Consider the following 14,051-nt stretch of genomic DNA (forward strand, 5'->3'; position numbering starts at 1 on the left):
CATCAGGATTGGCTACCCTCGTTTCAGGGGGGGCGTGCCTGGGCGAGCTGCCCGTTCATTGGTTGTTTCAGGTGTCAGCGGCCAGCTGGGCGAGTTGACTGGAAGACCCCGGCACCCTACGGACCAATTCCATCTCGTCGGTAGCATCCCGGTGTGCTCCGCGGCTCCTGTAGTTTACTTCCGGGGAGGGCCGGGCCACGGGCCTGCTACTAGGGTGGCGGCTAGCAGAAGTTCGGCGGCAACATTGGTGGCCGGAGGGCGGCCCAAGGCTGAGGCCGTCACAGGTAGGCTGGGTGCGTGCCGGCCCCGCCAGGTGTCAGCGTCTGCTGTCCCTACGGTCCGGCACTGGTGTGTCTGGATCTGAAGACGCGGGACTGCACCCTGTGCTGGCCAGGCGGGGACTCTGAGGTACGGGTCTGCGGACTGCTCTAGGGTGCCACCCCGTAGGTCGCAAGGGCAGCCCAGCGTTTGACTAGCCACCTCTCTTAGGCGCGACCTCCACCACCAGCATTCTTTGTGTTGAGTTACATTTTTCTACTTTAAAAGCAACAGTTGCTTAGCATTTTGGGAAATGGACAGTACCTAACAGGAGAGAGTGAATTAAAAGGTCCTGGGGGTTGTGGGGGTGTGGCCCAGAGTCAGGACACGTGCTTAGCGTGCGCCAGGCGTGCGGTTCCATTCTCAGCACTGGGGGCAAAATTAAATGATCCCATTCTCTAGTGCTACTTCCTGAAGCTTTGGAAGAGAGGCGCAGAGGACGTTTTCTAGGTATGTACGGATATGCGCACGAATGTTTCTTGCATCATTGGGAAACGTTTGTCATAGGCATGGTGATAAATCAGATTTGTTTTTTTGTGGCGTAGAATTCCACCCCCATAGTTTTCTGGAGGCTGGTTCTGTTTCTAATTGTCAGTCAGCGTTTAATACTTGGGAGGTGTCAGATGTAAGTGTCCGATAAATGGAGAGAGAAGGCTTTTGCAGTGGAAGAAATGCTCAAGGAAGGCGGGAGGATCCGTTGGAAGCTTACCCGGATTCTTATCCAGGCTGTGTTGGCCAAGGATTCTCACCCGCGATGTAGCGATGTAGGGGTGCTGATTGCTCTCAGGCTGGCGGGTGTGGAGAGAAGCACTAACGGGTGGTCCCAGGGCTTGTTACATTCTGCCTTGTCACACCTGCACCATTTCACCACACCTGCACCATTTCACCAATGGCTGGCTGGTCTGTTTGGCTATCTTGCCTGTTACCAACACTTGGAAGAATGTTAAGATACTTGGAAGTGTTCAGTAGTAGAAACTGAGGTCCGAAGGGACTCCATGAATTGTCCTTGTCAGGTATGGCATGCGGAGCTGGGGATCGAACCGCTGTCCCCCGCACCTGACTGGATTTGCCCACGCAGGTGCTTAAACAGCTGAGCTAACCAGCAAGCCCCCAGGACACCTTTCTTTAACTCCTCCTATACACTTGCTTCCTGTTACTCCCCAACTCAGGGTTTTGCTAAGAAGCTAATGAGTTGGTCTTGGGTCAGGTAGTAGTCCCAGGAAAAAGCACTCATAAACACAGACATAGCATCCTTTTTTTTTTTTTTGTCTTTTTGAGACAGGATCTCCCTTTGCAGTTCAGGCTGTCTTTAAACTCACAACAGCCCATCTGACTGTCTCCTGAGTGCTGGGATACAGGCATGCACTGCCGCACCGGGCTATCAGCCTGTCGTATTTTCCTCTTATCTTTTTCACTTTTGGGGGAATGCATTGGTAGATGGTTGTTCAATTAATATTTCTTAGCATTACAAATTGCATTTTAGTTTCTGTGCTAGGAGCTTTCTTTCCATTTTCTAGAAAAAAATTTATAGTTTTTACTTATAGTATAATTCATTTGGGAGTCCATCTTTGAGAGTTTTGACAAATGTGTAAACTCATATGTATTAGGGTTTTATTAGCAGAACAGATATAGTACAAGGAACAGATATAACACAAGATGTACAAATGTTCAAGAAATTATAAGATTGGCTTACGACGGTCAGCTGCAGAGTTGGATGAAGAAGTGTGCAGAAGGTGTCTGCACATCTGAGGCTGAAGAATTCAGTCCCAAGGTCTGAAGCTCACTGCAGTGCTCCGTGCAAGTCTGTCAGTCAGCCAATGGGTCTGCAGCAGAAAAGATGGAAGGCTGATGAGTCTTTGACAGAAAGCTGAAGGATCCAAGCTGAAAGATCCAAGCCGGAGGCTGAGGAGTCTGCACTGGAAGCCAGGAGATGAAGTCCAAGCTGACTGAGAAGACTGAAGTTCCTCCAAAGAAGTGGAATGCTGAATCCTTTCTCAACCTCCTTAATACACCCTTTTTGGGCTAAGTCTCCCTGGGGCGGGCCCACCCCTCCTGTTAAGGGGATCCAGCCAAGTTGACACAATGTATGGACCACTATATCATATGTCTACCATCATATGATACAGAATACAACCAGGGTCCCACAGATTCTCTTTTGCTCCTGCTTATTGACCTGGCCTCCAGCTTTAGTTTTATCTTTCCTGGAATGTCTTGAAAATGGGTTATACAATAGGCAGACTTTGGAGAAACTTCTTCCATTTAGCATAATACATCTGAGATCTGAGATATGTAGGAGTAGGATCAGCCATTTCATTTTCTGAAACAGCCAGGAAGGAAGACCTAACCCCTGGGCCTTCCTCTGCAGCCATGTCTGAGCTCAGCGATGAAGCCAGCGAGCCGGAGCTCCTGAACTGCAGTTTGTCCATGTGGCACGGGCTGGGGACGCAGGTCAGCCGGGAGGAGCTGGATGTCCCCCTGGATCTTCACACTGCAGCTTCCATTGGCCAGTATGAGGTGGTGAAGGAATGTGTGCAGCGGTAAGAGGTCCTGGGGAGCATCCCTTTGCCTCACTTTTAATAACATGTACACAGCTCCCAAGCCTGTGAGATAGACCTTGACGTAGCCATAGACATCTGGTACCGATGAGATGGGCCAACCCTGCTTTTTGAACCCATTCTCAGTGATGATTTAGGCTGAGAACATAGAAACAAAGAAGTCAGTTTTGCTGGGTGTAATGGCACATGACTGTAATCCCAGCTACTCTGGAGACTAAGGCAGGAGGATCACAAGTTCCAGCCTACATGTGCTACATAGTGATACCTCATGTCAACAATAAAAAGGTTAGGGGTATTGCCCAGTGACAGCACTTGCCTACCATGTGCCAAGTCTGTGTACAGTATATATATATATATATATATTTTTTTTTTTTAAAAAGCACAGTTGATCCCAAGGCAACACATGTTAAACCAGCACTGTACCACTGAGTTCTCTCTCTAGGCCCTAGATAACTATAAGCTTTATTATAGGCTTATAAACATTAATTCCTACTTTAACCAGTGTAACTTTAGGGATTTACTGATGCAAACCCCCTCCTCCCATCCAGTCGTGAAGGTAGATAGCAGTGCCCTTCGGCCTCCTTTGCCCAGAGAGTTCATTTTTGTCTCCTGGAGCCTTATCTCCCCTCTTAGCTTCTGCACAGAAGAGAGAGTGACCTCCTGACCCCGTGGTCCACGTGCCAGGGGTACTGATCTGCACACCAGTATTTAGTCCTGGTATTACAGAAAGCCATAGCAGGGCTCAGGCTGTTTTACTGAAGAGGATAGTTTTGAGTGATTTTTTTTTTTTTTTTTTTTTTTTTGCACCAGGGATCAAACTCAGGACCTTGCACTTGCCAGACAGGCACTTATACCACTGAGCTATCTCCTCAGCCCCTGAGGATAGTATGATTCTTAATAGAATCATGGGAGAAGACTTTGTGTCCAGTTCTTTGTGTTTGACCATATTTTGCACTTACACTGTCTACCATTTCTTAACTATTAACATGTTTGTCTGTATCTTTGATGCCTTCTCTAGTTCCTAGTGAGCCAGAGCAAAGCCTCATTAAAGCACCTGGTGTCCAGTTCCCAGGTTGTTGCCATCTCTCATAAATCTCTAGCCAAGGGAGTAGCATCGTGGTCCAGGGCAGGCTGTGGTACTCCTTTACTAGGATAGCCATTTGACTGTGCAGTCTCATGTGTCCTTGAAGGGTCACCAAGACCCCTGTTATAATTCTCTCTGGAAACCCCAGACTCTGAGGTCTTTGAGTGTCCTGTGAAAAATGTTGCTCAGAATAGCTGCACAGAGAAGAGGACCAGGGTTTGTGTTCTGACTGGGATTTGACACTAGCTGAGGAGGAGGCTTGACAAACACAGTGTTTTGCCCAGGAGCAGGCCCCTTCCTGTCTTGGGAAATTGCTGCTCCAAAGCGATGGAAGTACAAGGATGAATGGAGTCTTTCACGCCATCTGCAAATGACACCGCTTGGCAGGGCGCCACTGCATCCTGTGATCAGGACCTTTCAGGATGGCTCCCTGGGTGTGCATCTGAGTGTGCAAGATGCTAGTGAGTGACGCAGTTTAGTGTAGGGATCCAACTAGCAGCACAAGTCATATGGATGGATTCTTGTTCCTGCTACTGGAAGCCCAAATTGTGGAAGAGGAAAGGTCACTGTGCATCTGCTCCTAGGAGTAGGTATTATCTTAAAGTGTCATTCCCATACCCTAGTTCTAGGTGAGTCAGGAAGCCCACATATATTTTTTTTTTTTTTTATGTTTGAAAATGCATTTCCAGAAATTTAATGGAAATCAGTGAGAGAAAAATAGGATTCTTTTTAATTTTTTGTTTTTTAAAGATTCATTTATTTGATCCCTGGTACCACATGCTACGTCCCTGGGTGTGCTGAGGCAGTGACCAAGTCTGCATGGTGGCGCGTGCCTGTAATCCCAGCACTGGGGAGGCTGAGACAGGAGGATCACTACAAGTCCAAGCTGCATAGTGAGACTCTGTACCAAATAAATAAATCTCTCTCTTTTTTTTTTTGTATTTGGTACAGGGTCTCGCTATGCAGCTTGGACTCATAGTGATCCTCCTGTTTTCAGCCTCCCCAGCACTGGGAGTACAGGTTTGCACCACCATGCCTGCTTTCTGTGGCCTGCATGGCATGCGGTACTTGGGATTGAAACCAGTCCTTGCACTTTCCAGGCAGGCACTTAGACCGCCAAGCTATCTCGCCAGCCTGATTCTCTGTTTTTAGCATATGGTAATAAAGAAGTCAGCAGCAGTGGCTGTTGTCCTTGGTCGAGTCCTTTCTCTTTCCTTGATATTCCAGTCTACATTATTGTCCCTTTGTAGCCAGTTCTACCCTGCCACACCGGACACTTAATGGTAGATGGTCAGGGTGTCTCAGCCTCGGCTCTCCTGAGGCCAGGCCAGCTCTACCACTCTGCCAAGGTGTATCTAGTATACTGCGTGTTTGCAGGCTCCTCCCTGCACCCGCTTCATGCCAGTGGCTCCTTGCCCAGTCATGATAACCAAAAACGACCCCAAACCTTGCTGAGTGATTCCCCGGGGTTGAGCATCATGTGTCTAGCTGGTAGTACAAAAGAGAGGAATTTGATAGTCTTGGGCTATCAGGACTATAGGAGGGACTGGTGAGAATATGAAATTAGAGAAGGAGAAACAAGGAGAAAAAAAAGAGAAAGAAACAAGGACTTTTTTAAGGTAGGTGTCTAAGCAAGTAGGAACATTTCCCTACCTGCCTTCCCCTGATCCTGGGGACCTCTGGAATGGCAGCTCGCCTGGCCTGGCCTACAGCTCTGGTGAGCAGCAGCACCACAAGAGACAGTGGGGTGTGTCTAGTGTATCTTGTGTTTGTTTAGGAGAGAGTTAGATTTGAATAAGAAGAATGGAGGTGGCTGGACCCCGCTGATGTATGCCTCCTACATTGGACACGATACCATCGTGCACCTGCTGCTTGAGGCAGGGGTCAGTGTGAATGTGCCGACCCCGGAAGGGCAGACTCCACTGATGCTGGCCTCCAGCTGTGGCAACGAGAGCATCGCCTACTTTCTCCTCCAGGTGAGCTATGAGGGGGCAAAGGCCCAGCACCCCAAGGGGCTCCCTGGCTGCCCTGATAGGATGTGCGGCTCTGCAGGCCAGGGTGTATGTGTGTGAGTACATCATCACTTCCATTTCTTCCGCTGAGGGCCTGGAGGGCGCCGCCTGCCTATCTGCTCACACAGGAGAGATGGGCTATAACCTGTGTTCTGTGTTCTCTTGAAGCAAGGTGCCGAGCTCGAGATGAAAGACATTCAAGGCTGGACTGCACTCTTCCACTGCACCAGTGCCGGGCACCAGCAGATGGTCAGATTCCTCCTGGACAGTGGGGCGAATGCCAATGTGAGGTGATTGCCACAGGAGTGAGCTAGGTCTTGACTGACTCTAGGAAGGATGGCTGTAGAAGCCACTAGCCAGAGGTCAGCACCACCCCGCCTTGGTGTGAGAGATAAAGAAGAAGGGGTGTAGTGGACAGGCCTGCCCAGGTGGGAACCTGTCTGCACACCTGTCGGGACTGCCAGTGCATCTTTCTAGGGCTCTGAGATTCATTTTCTTTATCTGAAAATAGGATAGCAAAGCCTGTGTCAGAGTGTTGTTGGAAGAATTACATGTTATAGCGAGGTGTGGTGGTGCATTCCTGTAATCCCAGTTGTCTGGGAGGTGGGAGGCTAAGGTAGGAGGACCACAAATTCTAGCCCAACCTGGACAACTTAGTAACATAGTAAGACCTTGTCTTAAAAAGAATTTTCATTTTATTTTATTTATTTATTTACTTATTTGGTCCCAGGAAGGGAATCACACTTGGGACCTTGCGGTTGTCAGGCAGGTGCTTATGCTGCTGAGCTATCTCCCTGGCCTTAAATTTTAAAAGGGGCTGGGAGTGTAAGTCAGTGTAAAGGCTTTGACCTTAATCCTCAGTGCAGCAAAAGACGGGGAAAAAAAAAATTACAGTGGTACTTGAGTTTATAAACAGTGGTACTTGAGTTCATGAACTTAATTTGTTCCACGATTTTGGAAAACATAGTCACATTTGTGTTGGTCATCCAATGTAGTTTGCAAACAAAAACATTTGTCAAATGCTTTGGTTTGCAAACAAAAGCATTTGTGAACCAAGGCACCACTGTACAAGCTATGTCATATGCTGGGTGCATAATATAGAAAATGGCATTTAAGTAATACATGTAAAGTGCTAGTTCTCTTTCTTTTCTTGCCTGTTGTATATGTCTGGAAAAGTGAAGCTTTGAAAACCATTATGTTTTATAAACTAGAAGTGATTTATCTTCTGACACATTGGTCCCCAACCTTTTTGGCACCAGGGACCACTTTTGTGGAAGACAAGTTTTTCACAGATGGGTGAGGGATAGGTGATGGTTTTGGAATGATTCAAAGCTGCGCAAAACCTAGATCCTTCATGTGTGCAGTTTATGTTAGGGTTTGTGTCCCCATGAGAAACTAATGCCACCCCTGATCCAACAGGCGGCCGTGTGAGAGGTGCCCAGCAGCAGTAAGTACAGACGAAGCTTCCCCTGCTAGCCCACTGCTCACCTGCTGAGAGCCCCTGTTTCTAACAGGCCATACACCTGTGGTCTGAAGTGTGTGATAATGTGTTTTAATCCGCTTCCACCCGATGCTGTGTGCATCTCTTGCTGCTGTTGTCCCTTTTAAGACATAGAATAATTTTGAATGATTCCTAAGAAAGAAAAATTAAACTTGCTCACTGATTTTTAGATACACTGTATTGTTTTCTTTCTTTCTTTTTTTTTTTCTCGGAACCGGGGATTGAACTCAGGTCCTTGTGCTTGCCAGGGAAGTGCTTATTCCACTGAGCCATCTCCCTAGCCCCTAGATACACTGTAACTTCAGGTGTTAAAATGTGCAGTAGATGTCTTTTTTTTTTTTTTTTTTTCGTATTTTTGAGATAGGGCTTTGCTATGCAGTTCAGCCTGGCTTGAATTCATTTTGTAGTCTAGGCTGGCCTTGAACTTGCAGTGATCCTCCTGCTGAATGCTAGGATTATAAGCATGGCCCTGTCCAGTGTGTATCTTAGAATGGATGTGGGGCAGTATCTACCATGGTTCCTGGCTTCCAGACCAGCAGAAAATAAGCAGGTTATAGGGAGCACTTTGAAGACGGCACTAGGGTGTTGACCCTGCATAAAAAATATACTGCAGGTGCTGTGCCCAGTGTGGAGAGGTAGGATTATTAGCATGTGTGCTCTGGGGGACTAGTTCGCAAGGGTGTCAGACTTGAAAGACAGAATCTGGGTAGGTAAGTAGCACACATTAGCTTTCTGTGGGAAATGAATAATAGCTGCTTTTGAGTGTGATTCAAGTGGGGATTTATGGGAAGCAGGTAGGGACAGCCTTGAAGGAGGGGAGGCCGCCCCCCCAGAGGAGAGAGTAAGCAAGCACAAGAGCATAAGGGCCTGCGCACACCCTGCACCCCACACTTTGGGCTCTCGGCTAGGTCTGCGGCAGGGGAGCTGCTGCAGGGCAGAACTTGCCTCTGCTGATCCTGACTGGCCTGTTTCGCAGGGAGCCCATATGTGGATTTACTCCTTTGATGGAAGCTGCTGCTGCTGGCCATGAGATAATTGTGCAGTATTTTCTGAACCACGTAAGTGACCTTGTTGAGTAGCTTATAATGTAGCTACAACAAATCAGGTATCGCAACACTGAGCTGCAGACTGTAACAGAATTGTCTTTCATATGTTCTTCTTGTGTTTTTTTTTGCGGAACCGGGGATTGAACTCAGGCCCTTGCGCTTGCCAGGCAAGCATTTGTTCTACTGAGCCATCTCCCCAGCCCTTTCATACATTCTTACACATTCTGCTCTTCATTTGTTCAGTACATTTTCTTTAAAAATCTATTGATGAGGGCCGGGGAGATGGCTCAGTGGAATAAGTGCTTCCTTTGGCAAACACAAGGATCTGAGTTCAATCCCTGGTGCCACAAAAAAAAAAAAAAGATTCTGATTCTTTGGCTGGTGAGATGGCTCAGTGGTCTAAAGCACCTACTTAGAACAAGCTAAGCCAAGCAAAGCACAGGGACCACAGTTCAATCCCCCAGCACCACATGCCAGCCAGCCCCGCCCCCTGGTGGGCTGAGCTGGCCACACACAAAAATAAATAAACAAATAAATAAATAATTTAAATAAATAAATAAAAATAAAATAAAAATCTATTGATGCCAAGTGTGTGGTTCCTGAGCACTAGTGGTACCGTGGTGAGTGTGACTTACAATGATCTTGCAAGTACTCTTTAAAAATCGTAGGGCATGGTGGTTCACACCTGTAATCCCAGCTTGGGCAGAGGGTGGGTGTTGGTGAGGAAGGCTGCAAGTTCAAGGCCAGCCTGAGTGACTTAGTGTGATTTTATATCAAAAGTAAAAAGGGCTAGGGCTGTAGCTCAGCACTCCTTGGGTTCAATCCCTGTATGGCAAATAAATAAAAAAGATAATGTCAAGGATTAATGAGGAGGGGCCGGGGAGATGACTCAGTAGAATAAGGGCTTCCCTGGCAGGCACAAGGGCCTGAGTTCAATCCCCCATTCCTCCAAAAAAAAAAAAAAAAAAAAAAAAAGGATTAATGAGGAGATAGAGAAATTGGAACCCTGATACACAGCTGATGGGAATGGAAAACAGTCTGGAGATTTCTCGGTTACACCTAGAATTACCATAGGACCTATCAGATCTATAAGACTCAAAGATCTGTGTGTACAGAATCTCGTAGTGAATGTCCACAGCAGTGGTATAATAGCCAAAATGTAGAAATGACCTATGTGTTTTATAATCTTTTTTTTTTTTCCCCCCTCGGTTCGGGCATAACTGCAGTCGCCACACACACACACACACACACACACACACACACACACATGCTCACGCACACGCACACTCCAGCTTTCTTGTGTGAATGGGCGGGAGAGAAGAGCTTGACCATTTGCTATGACTCAGTTCCCTGGCCCCCATTGTAGGTTCTTGCTAGTTATCGTGCTGAATGCTCCAGTGAAAATCCTAAAGGTTTTGTGCATGTCCTTAATGATTTCCTCAGACTGAATTCCTAGAAGTCCAATTGGCTGGGTTATGGGGTTTGAGACATTTAATGTTCAGGTTTCTCCTGCAGATTCCCCCTCTAGAGCTTTGGGGTAGTGCTTGCCACGGTCGGCTGTGATGTGTATGGCTGAAACTTTTAAAGTAAAAGCCTTATTGGACTTTTCCAGTTTCAGAAGTAAACAGGTTTATACCGTACATTTAGAGAACACAGAAGGTGAGAAGAACCGGAAAACATGCCCATCGACTTACTGCTTACAAAGAATGTGAATGCTTTGGGCATGTGTCCTGGTATTGCTTTCTCTGTGTGTATCCCACTACCCCCTCGTATTCGTGGCCTCCACACTGAGCTACGTCCACAGCCCTTTTTTATTATTTTGAGGCAGAGTGTCACTAAATTAATAAGTTGCCAAAACTGAGCTTGAACTTGGAATCCTCCTGTCTCAGCCTCGCAGAGTGCTGGGAATACAGGTGTGCCCCACCAAGCCTGGTTTCTGTGCACCTCTTTTGTCCTGCTTGGCTGCAACTGTGATGTATATGCTGTAGTTTGTTTTTCTTTTCTTTTAAATCATGATCCTTTTTAAGCTTGGCTCTATGAATTGTGCCATTACTTAGGCTGATGGTGTGGCTGGTGGTCCGTCTACAGGGCATTTGTATCTTCTGTAGATTCGTGTTGCAGATATGTGGTGCTCAGCAACTTTGGCCATGAAAGCTTTGTCTGTATTTAGGGCTTTTCTTTAGGGTAGATTTCCAGAGACGTGGAACTGTGCTAAAGACTGTAAGTGCATTTTAGAGCTTTGGATATAAGGTGCCACTGTTTCAGAAGGTTCTGGGGATAGTCTCAGAGCTGCCTCTCTGGCAAGCCAGCACTTCCTGTGCAGAGGAGGGGGCCAGGCATGGGTCTGGTGTGGTGTGGAGGGGTGCTCCTGGACTGCAGGATCCCACATCTGGCAGGGAACATTTGTGAGGAAAGTGCTCAGGTGTGGTGACTGCTTTTGGTGATATGGCTGCAGAGCCCATCCCATCATTAAGAACAGAGTTAGAGTGAAACTCTGTCAAGCAGGGCTGCTCTGCATCCTTCCTATGGTGTGCGACGTTTCCCACCTTGGGGAAAGCCTGTTCCCCACCCAGTCCAGCTGCCCAGGGAGCACCAGAGCTTTGGAAGGGAGCTTCCTAACTCTTCTTTCACGGGCCTTCCCAGGGAGTCAAAGTAGACACAAGGGACCACAGTGGAGCCACAGCCAGGATGTTGGCCAAGCAGTACGGACACATGAAGATTGTGGCATTGATCGACACTCACTCACCTGCTCTGCCCAAGAGCCTCTACCGGAGCCCAGGTAACCAGTCTGCCATTGCCCTCATGGAGTCGGGGTGCCCTAGGTGCTAGGCCCTCCCAAGTGGTCACCACTCATCTGAGATTGGGCTCTGTGTGCCTGCTGGGAGACCTTCTCTACCTCTTCTCATGAGCTCCATCGTGTAGTTGAGACTGAGGCCCCTGAGACAGTCACACTTGCCCTGGAAACTCGTGCTTACCAGGTTGGAAGTGTGCCCAGCATGTAAATGTGGAGCCCCAGGAGCGGGGTCATAGGAAGGAGGTGCCACAGGCGTCTCTTCTGGTTAGGTTGTGCTTGAACTCAATCCTCCCGACTCAGCCTCCCGGAATGCAGTAATTACGGATCTCTGTCGCCACACCTGGCATGGCTTTTACGTTTTTGACTTTGCCAGTGGTGTTTGGTGTCCTATGTTTTAATTTTATGTAATCAAATGTATTCATCTTTACTGGCCCTGGTTTTTGAATCATAGAAAATCTTTTCCTAGGCTCTTTTTGTGCAAGGATTCACCTGTGATTTTTTCAAGTACTTGTATAGTTTCATTTTTCACCTTTAGATCACTGATCCTCTACTCTTTTAGATGTGATGTAAGGTATAGGCCCAATTTTATCTTTTTCCAAGGAGTTACACATTTGTCCAGCATCATCTATGTAAAAATACATCTCTGACCTGGGACTGAAGGTACCATGCTATTTCACTTGGGTCTTTTCCTGGTCTTTGTGCACAAAAACCATGATGATCAAAGGCTTTTTTTGGGTAGATATTACTGTTGAATAGTTAACTGAGCCCTTCACAATTTTCAGTATTTCTCCAGTGGTTGCTTGTTTATTTTTCTTTGTGAATTTGAATATGAACTTTACCAGTTCCTTAAGAATAGTGTGTTGGGGGGCCGGGGAGATGGCTCAGTAGAATAACGCTTCCCTGGCAAGCGCAAGGGCCTGAGTTCAATCCCTGGTTCTGCAAAAAAAGAAAAAAAGAATAGTGTGTTGGCATTTTTATTGAGAGTGTAGTGGGTATATAAATTTGCTGTCCTAGCAAGGCATGGTGACCCATGCCTAAAATCTCAGCACTTGGGAAACTGAGGCAGAATTGCTCCGAGTTCAAGGCCAGCCAGGGTGACAGTGAGTTCGAGGCCAGCCTAAATTACAGAGCAAGACCTGTCTCAACAAATAAATAAATACATATGCTGTCCTTAGTTGTTGAGTCATACCCAAAAGCATGGGATATGTTTTTGTTCCAGTGTACTTTTTCGTTGTTTGTACCTGGGGGTTGAACTCAGTGAGGCATCCCAGTGCCTCACCAAGCACTCTGCCACTGTTCCACATCCCCAACCCTTTTTAAAATTTATTTATTTTGCAGTACCGAAGATTGCACCCAGGGCCTTCACACTGAGCTATATCTCCAGTCCCTTCCTTGTGTTTTTAATTTTTATTTAAAACAAGGTCTTCCTGTTGCCCAAGCTGTGCTGGAACTTGAGATCCTCCTGACTCAGCCTTCCAGAGTGCTGGAATTGCAGGCATGCACCACCATGCCCAGCTTAAATTTACTTTATTCTTGAGACCGGCTCTTGTTTTTTTTTTTTTTTTTTTTTTTTTTTTTTTTTTTTTTTTTTTTTTTTTTTTTTTTTTAATTAATTTATTTATTTATTTGTGTGTGTGTGTGTGTGTGTGTGTGTGGCCAGCTCAGCCCACCAGGGGGCGGGGCTGGCTGGCATGTGGTGCTGGGGGATTGAACCGCAGTCCCTGTGCTTTGCTAAGCTTGTTCTAAGTAGGTGCTTTAGACCACTGAGCCATCTCACCAGCCCATAGACTGGCTCTTGTTAAGTTACTCAGACTGGGCTTCAGTTTGGGATGCCTCAGCCTCCCAAGTAGCTGAGATTACAGGTGTGTGTCACCATGCCTGCTTTACCATTATATTCTTTAACTGTTTATTGTCAGTGAGTTATGAAGGCAGTTGATTTCTGTATATTAATGCCATACTCTGCTCTTGCTGAATTTCTTTATTGTTTAAGGTAATTTCATTATTGATTCTTTAGGACTTTCCAAATGTGCCATCATGTGTCCTGCAAGTCAAGATGACTCTGTGTTCTGCATCTGATATCTTACTTCCTTTTTTCATTGCTGACATCTCTGGTTCAGTGTTAAACACGTAGGAAGTAGTATATGTTCTTACCTTAATCTAAGGGGAAATGCCAGATTAAGTAAAAGACTCTCATTAAGGTGTTACATTATCTTGAATATTAGCAGCCTCTGTCAGTTCCGGTATTCTTGACAAGCTCTTTCGTAGGAGTAGCCATTCCTCCTAGTACAGGGGCTTGAACCCAGGGCCGTGTACATGTTAGGCAAGTGTCTTACCACCGAGCTACTTTCCCAGCTCTGCTGTTGAATTTCTTCCAGGACTTTTTCTACATTTATGATGATGATTTTGGGTTTCTTTGTAGCTCTCTTCATGTATTGATCAGTTTCCTAGTAATGAGCCGACCTCCCATTTTTGGCATCTCACATGGGGAATTATTTTCTTAATGTGTTTTGAATTCTGTTAATGTTTTCTTTAATATCTTTACATAGGTATTCATTCACAAGAGATACTGTTCTTTAATTTTCCTATTTTTGTTCTGTCCAGGTAAAGATGTTGACATACTCCTTTATAAACATAATTTGGATGGGCTGGTGAGGTGGCTCAGTGGTCTAAAGCACCTATTTAGAACAAGTTTGGCAAAGCAGCGGGACCACGGTTCAATCCCCCAGCACCACATGCCAGCC

At 46.5% G+C, this 14,051-nt stretch overlaps 1 protein-coding gene across 6 annotated transcripts in view; it reads left to right on the top strand.

Annotated features, from left to right (window-relative positions):
• Positions 1–173: 173 nt before the first annotated feature.
• The window catches only part of Anks3 (ankyrin repeat and sterile alpha motif domain containing 3), a 25,742-nt gene continuing 11,864 nt past the window's right edge, over positions 174–14,051 (top strand). For 2 of the 6 annotated variants that reach the window (XM_023711473.1, XM_023711474.1), the window contains exons 1-6: positions 190–443; positions 2,684–2,855; positions 5,735–5,933; positions 6,138–6,259; positions 8,447–8,528; positions 11,160–11,295. In XM_023711473.1, the coding sequence (XP_023567241.1) occupies positions 2,686–2,855; positions 5,735–5,933; positions 6,138–6,259; positions 8,447–8,528; positions 11,160–11,295 (709 nt within the window). In that variant the 5' untranslated portion in view covers positions 190–443; positions 2,684–2,685. The other 4 variants (XM_023711478.1, XM_023711475.1, XM_023711477.1 and 1 more) reach the window with 4 other exon arrangements.

The sequence above is a fragment of the Octodon degus genome, unplaced genomic scaffold (assembly GCF_000260255.1).
Source record: "Octodon degus isolate 3935 unplaced genomic scaffold, OctDeg1.0 scaffold00021, whole genome shotgun sequence".
Taxonomy (NCBI): Eukaryota; Metazoa; Chordata; class Mammalia; order Rodentia; family Octodontidae; genus Octodon; species Octodon degus.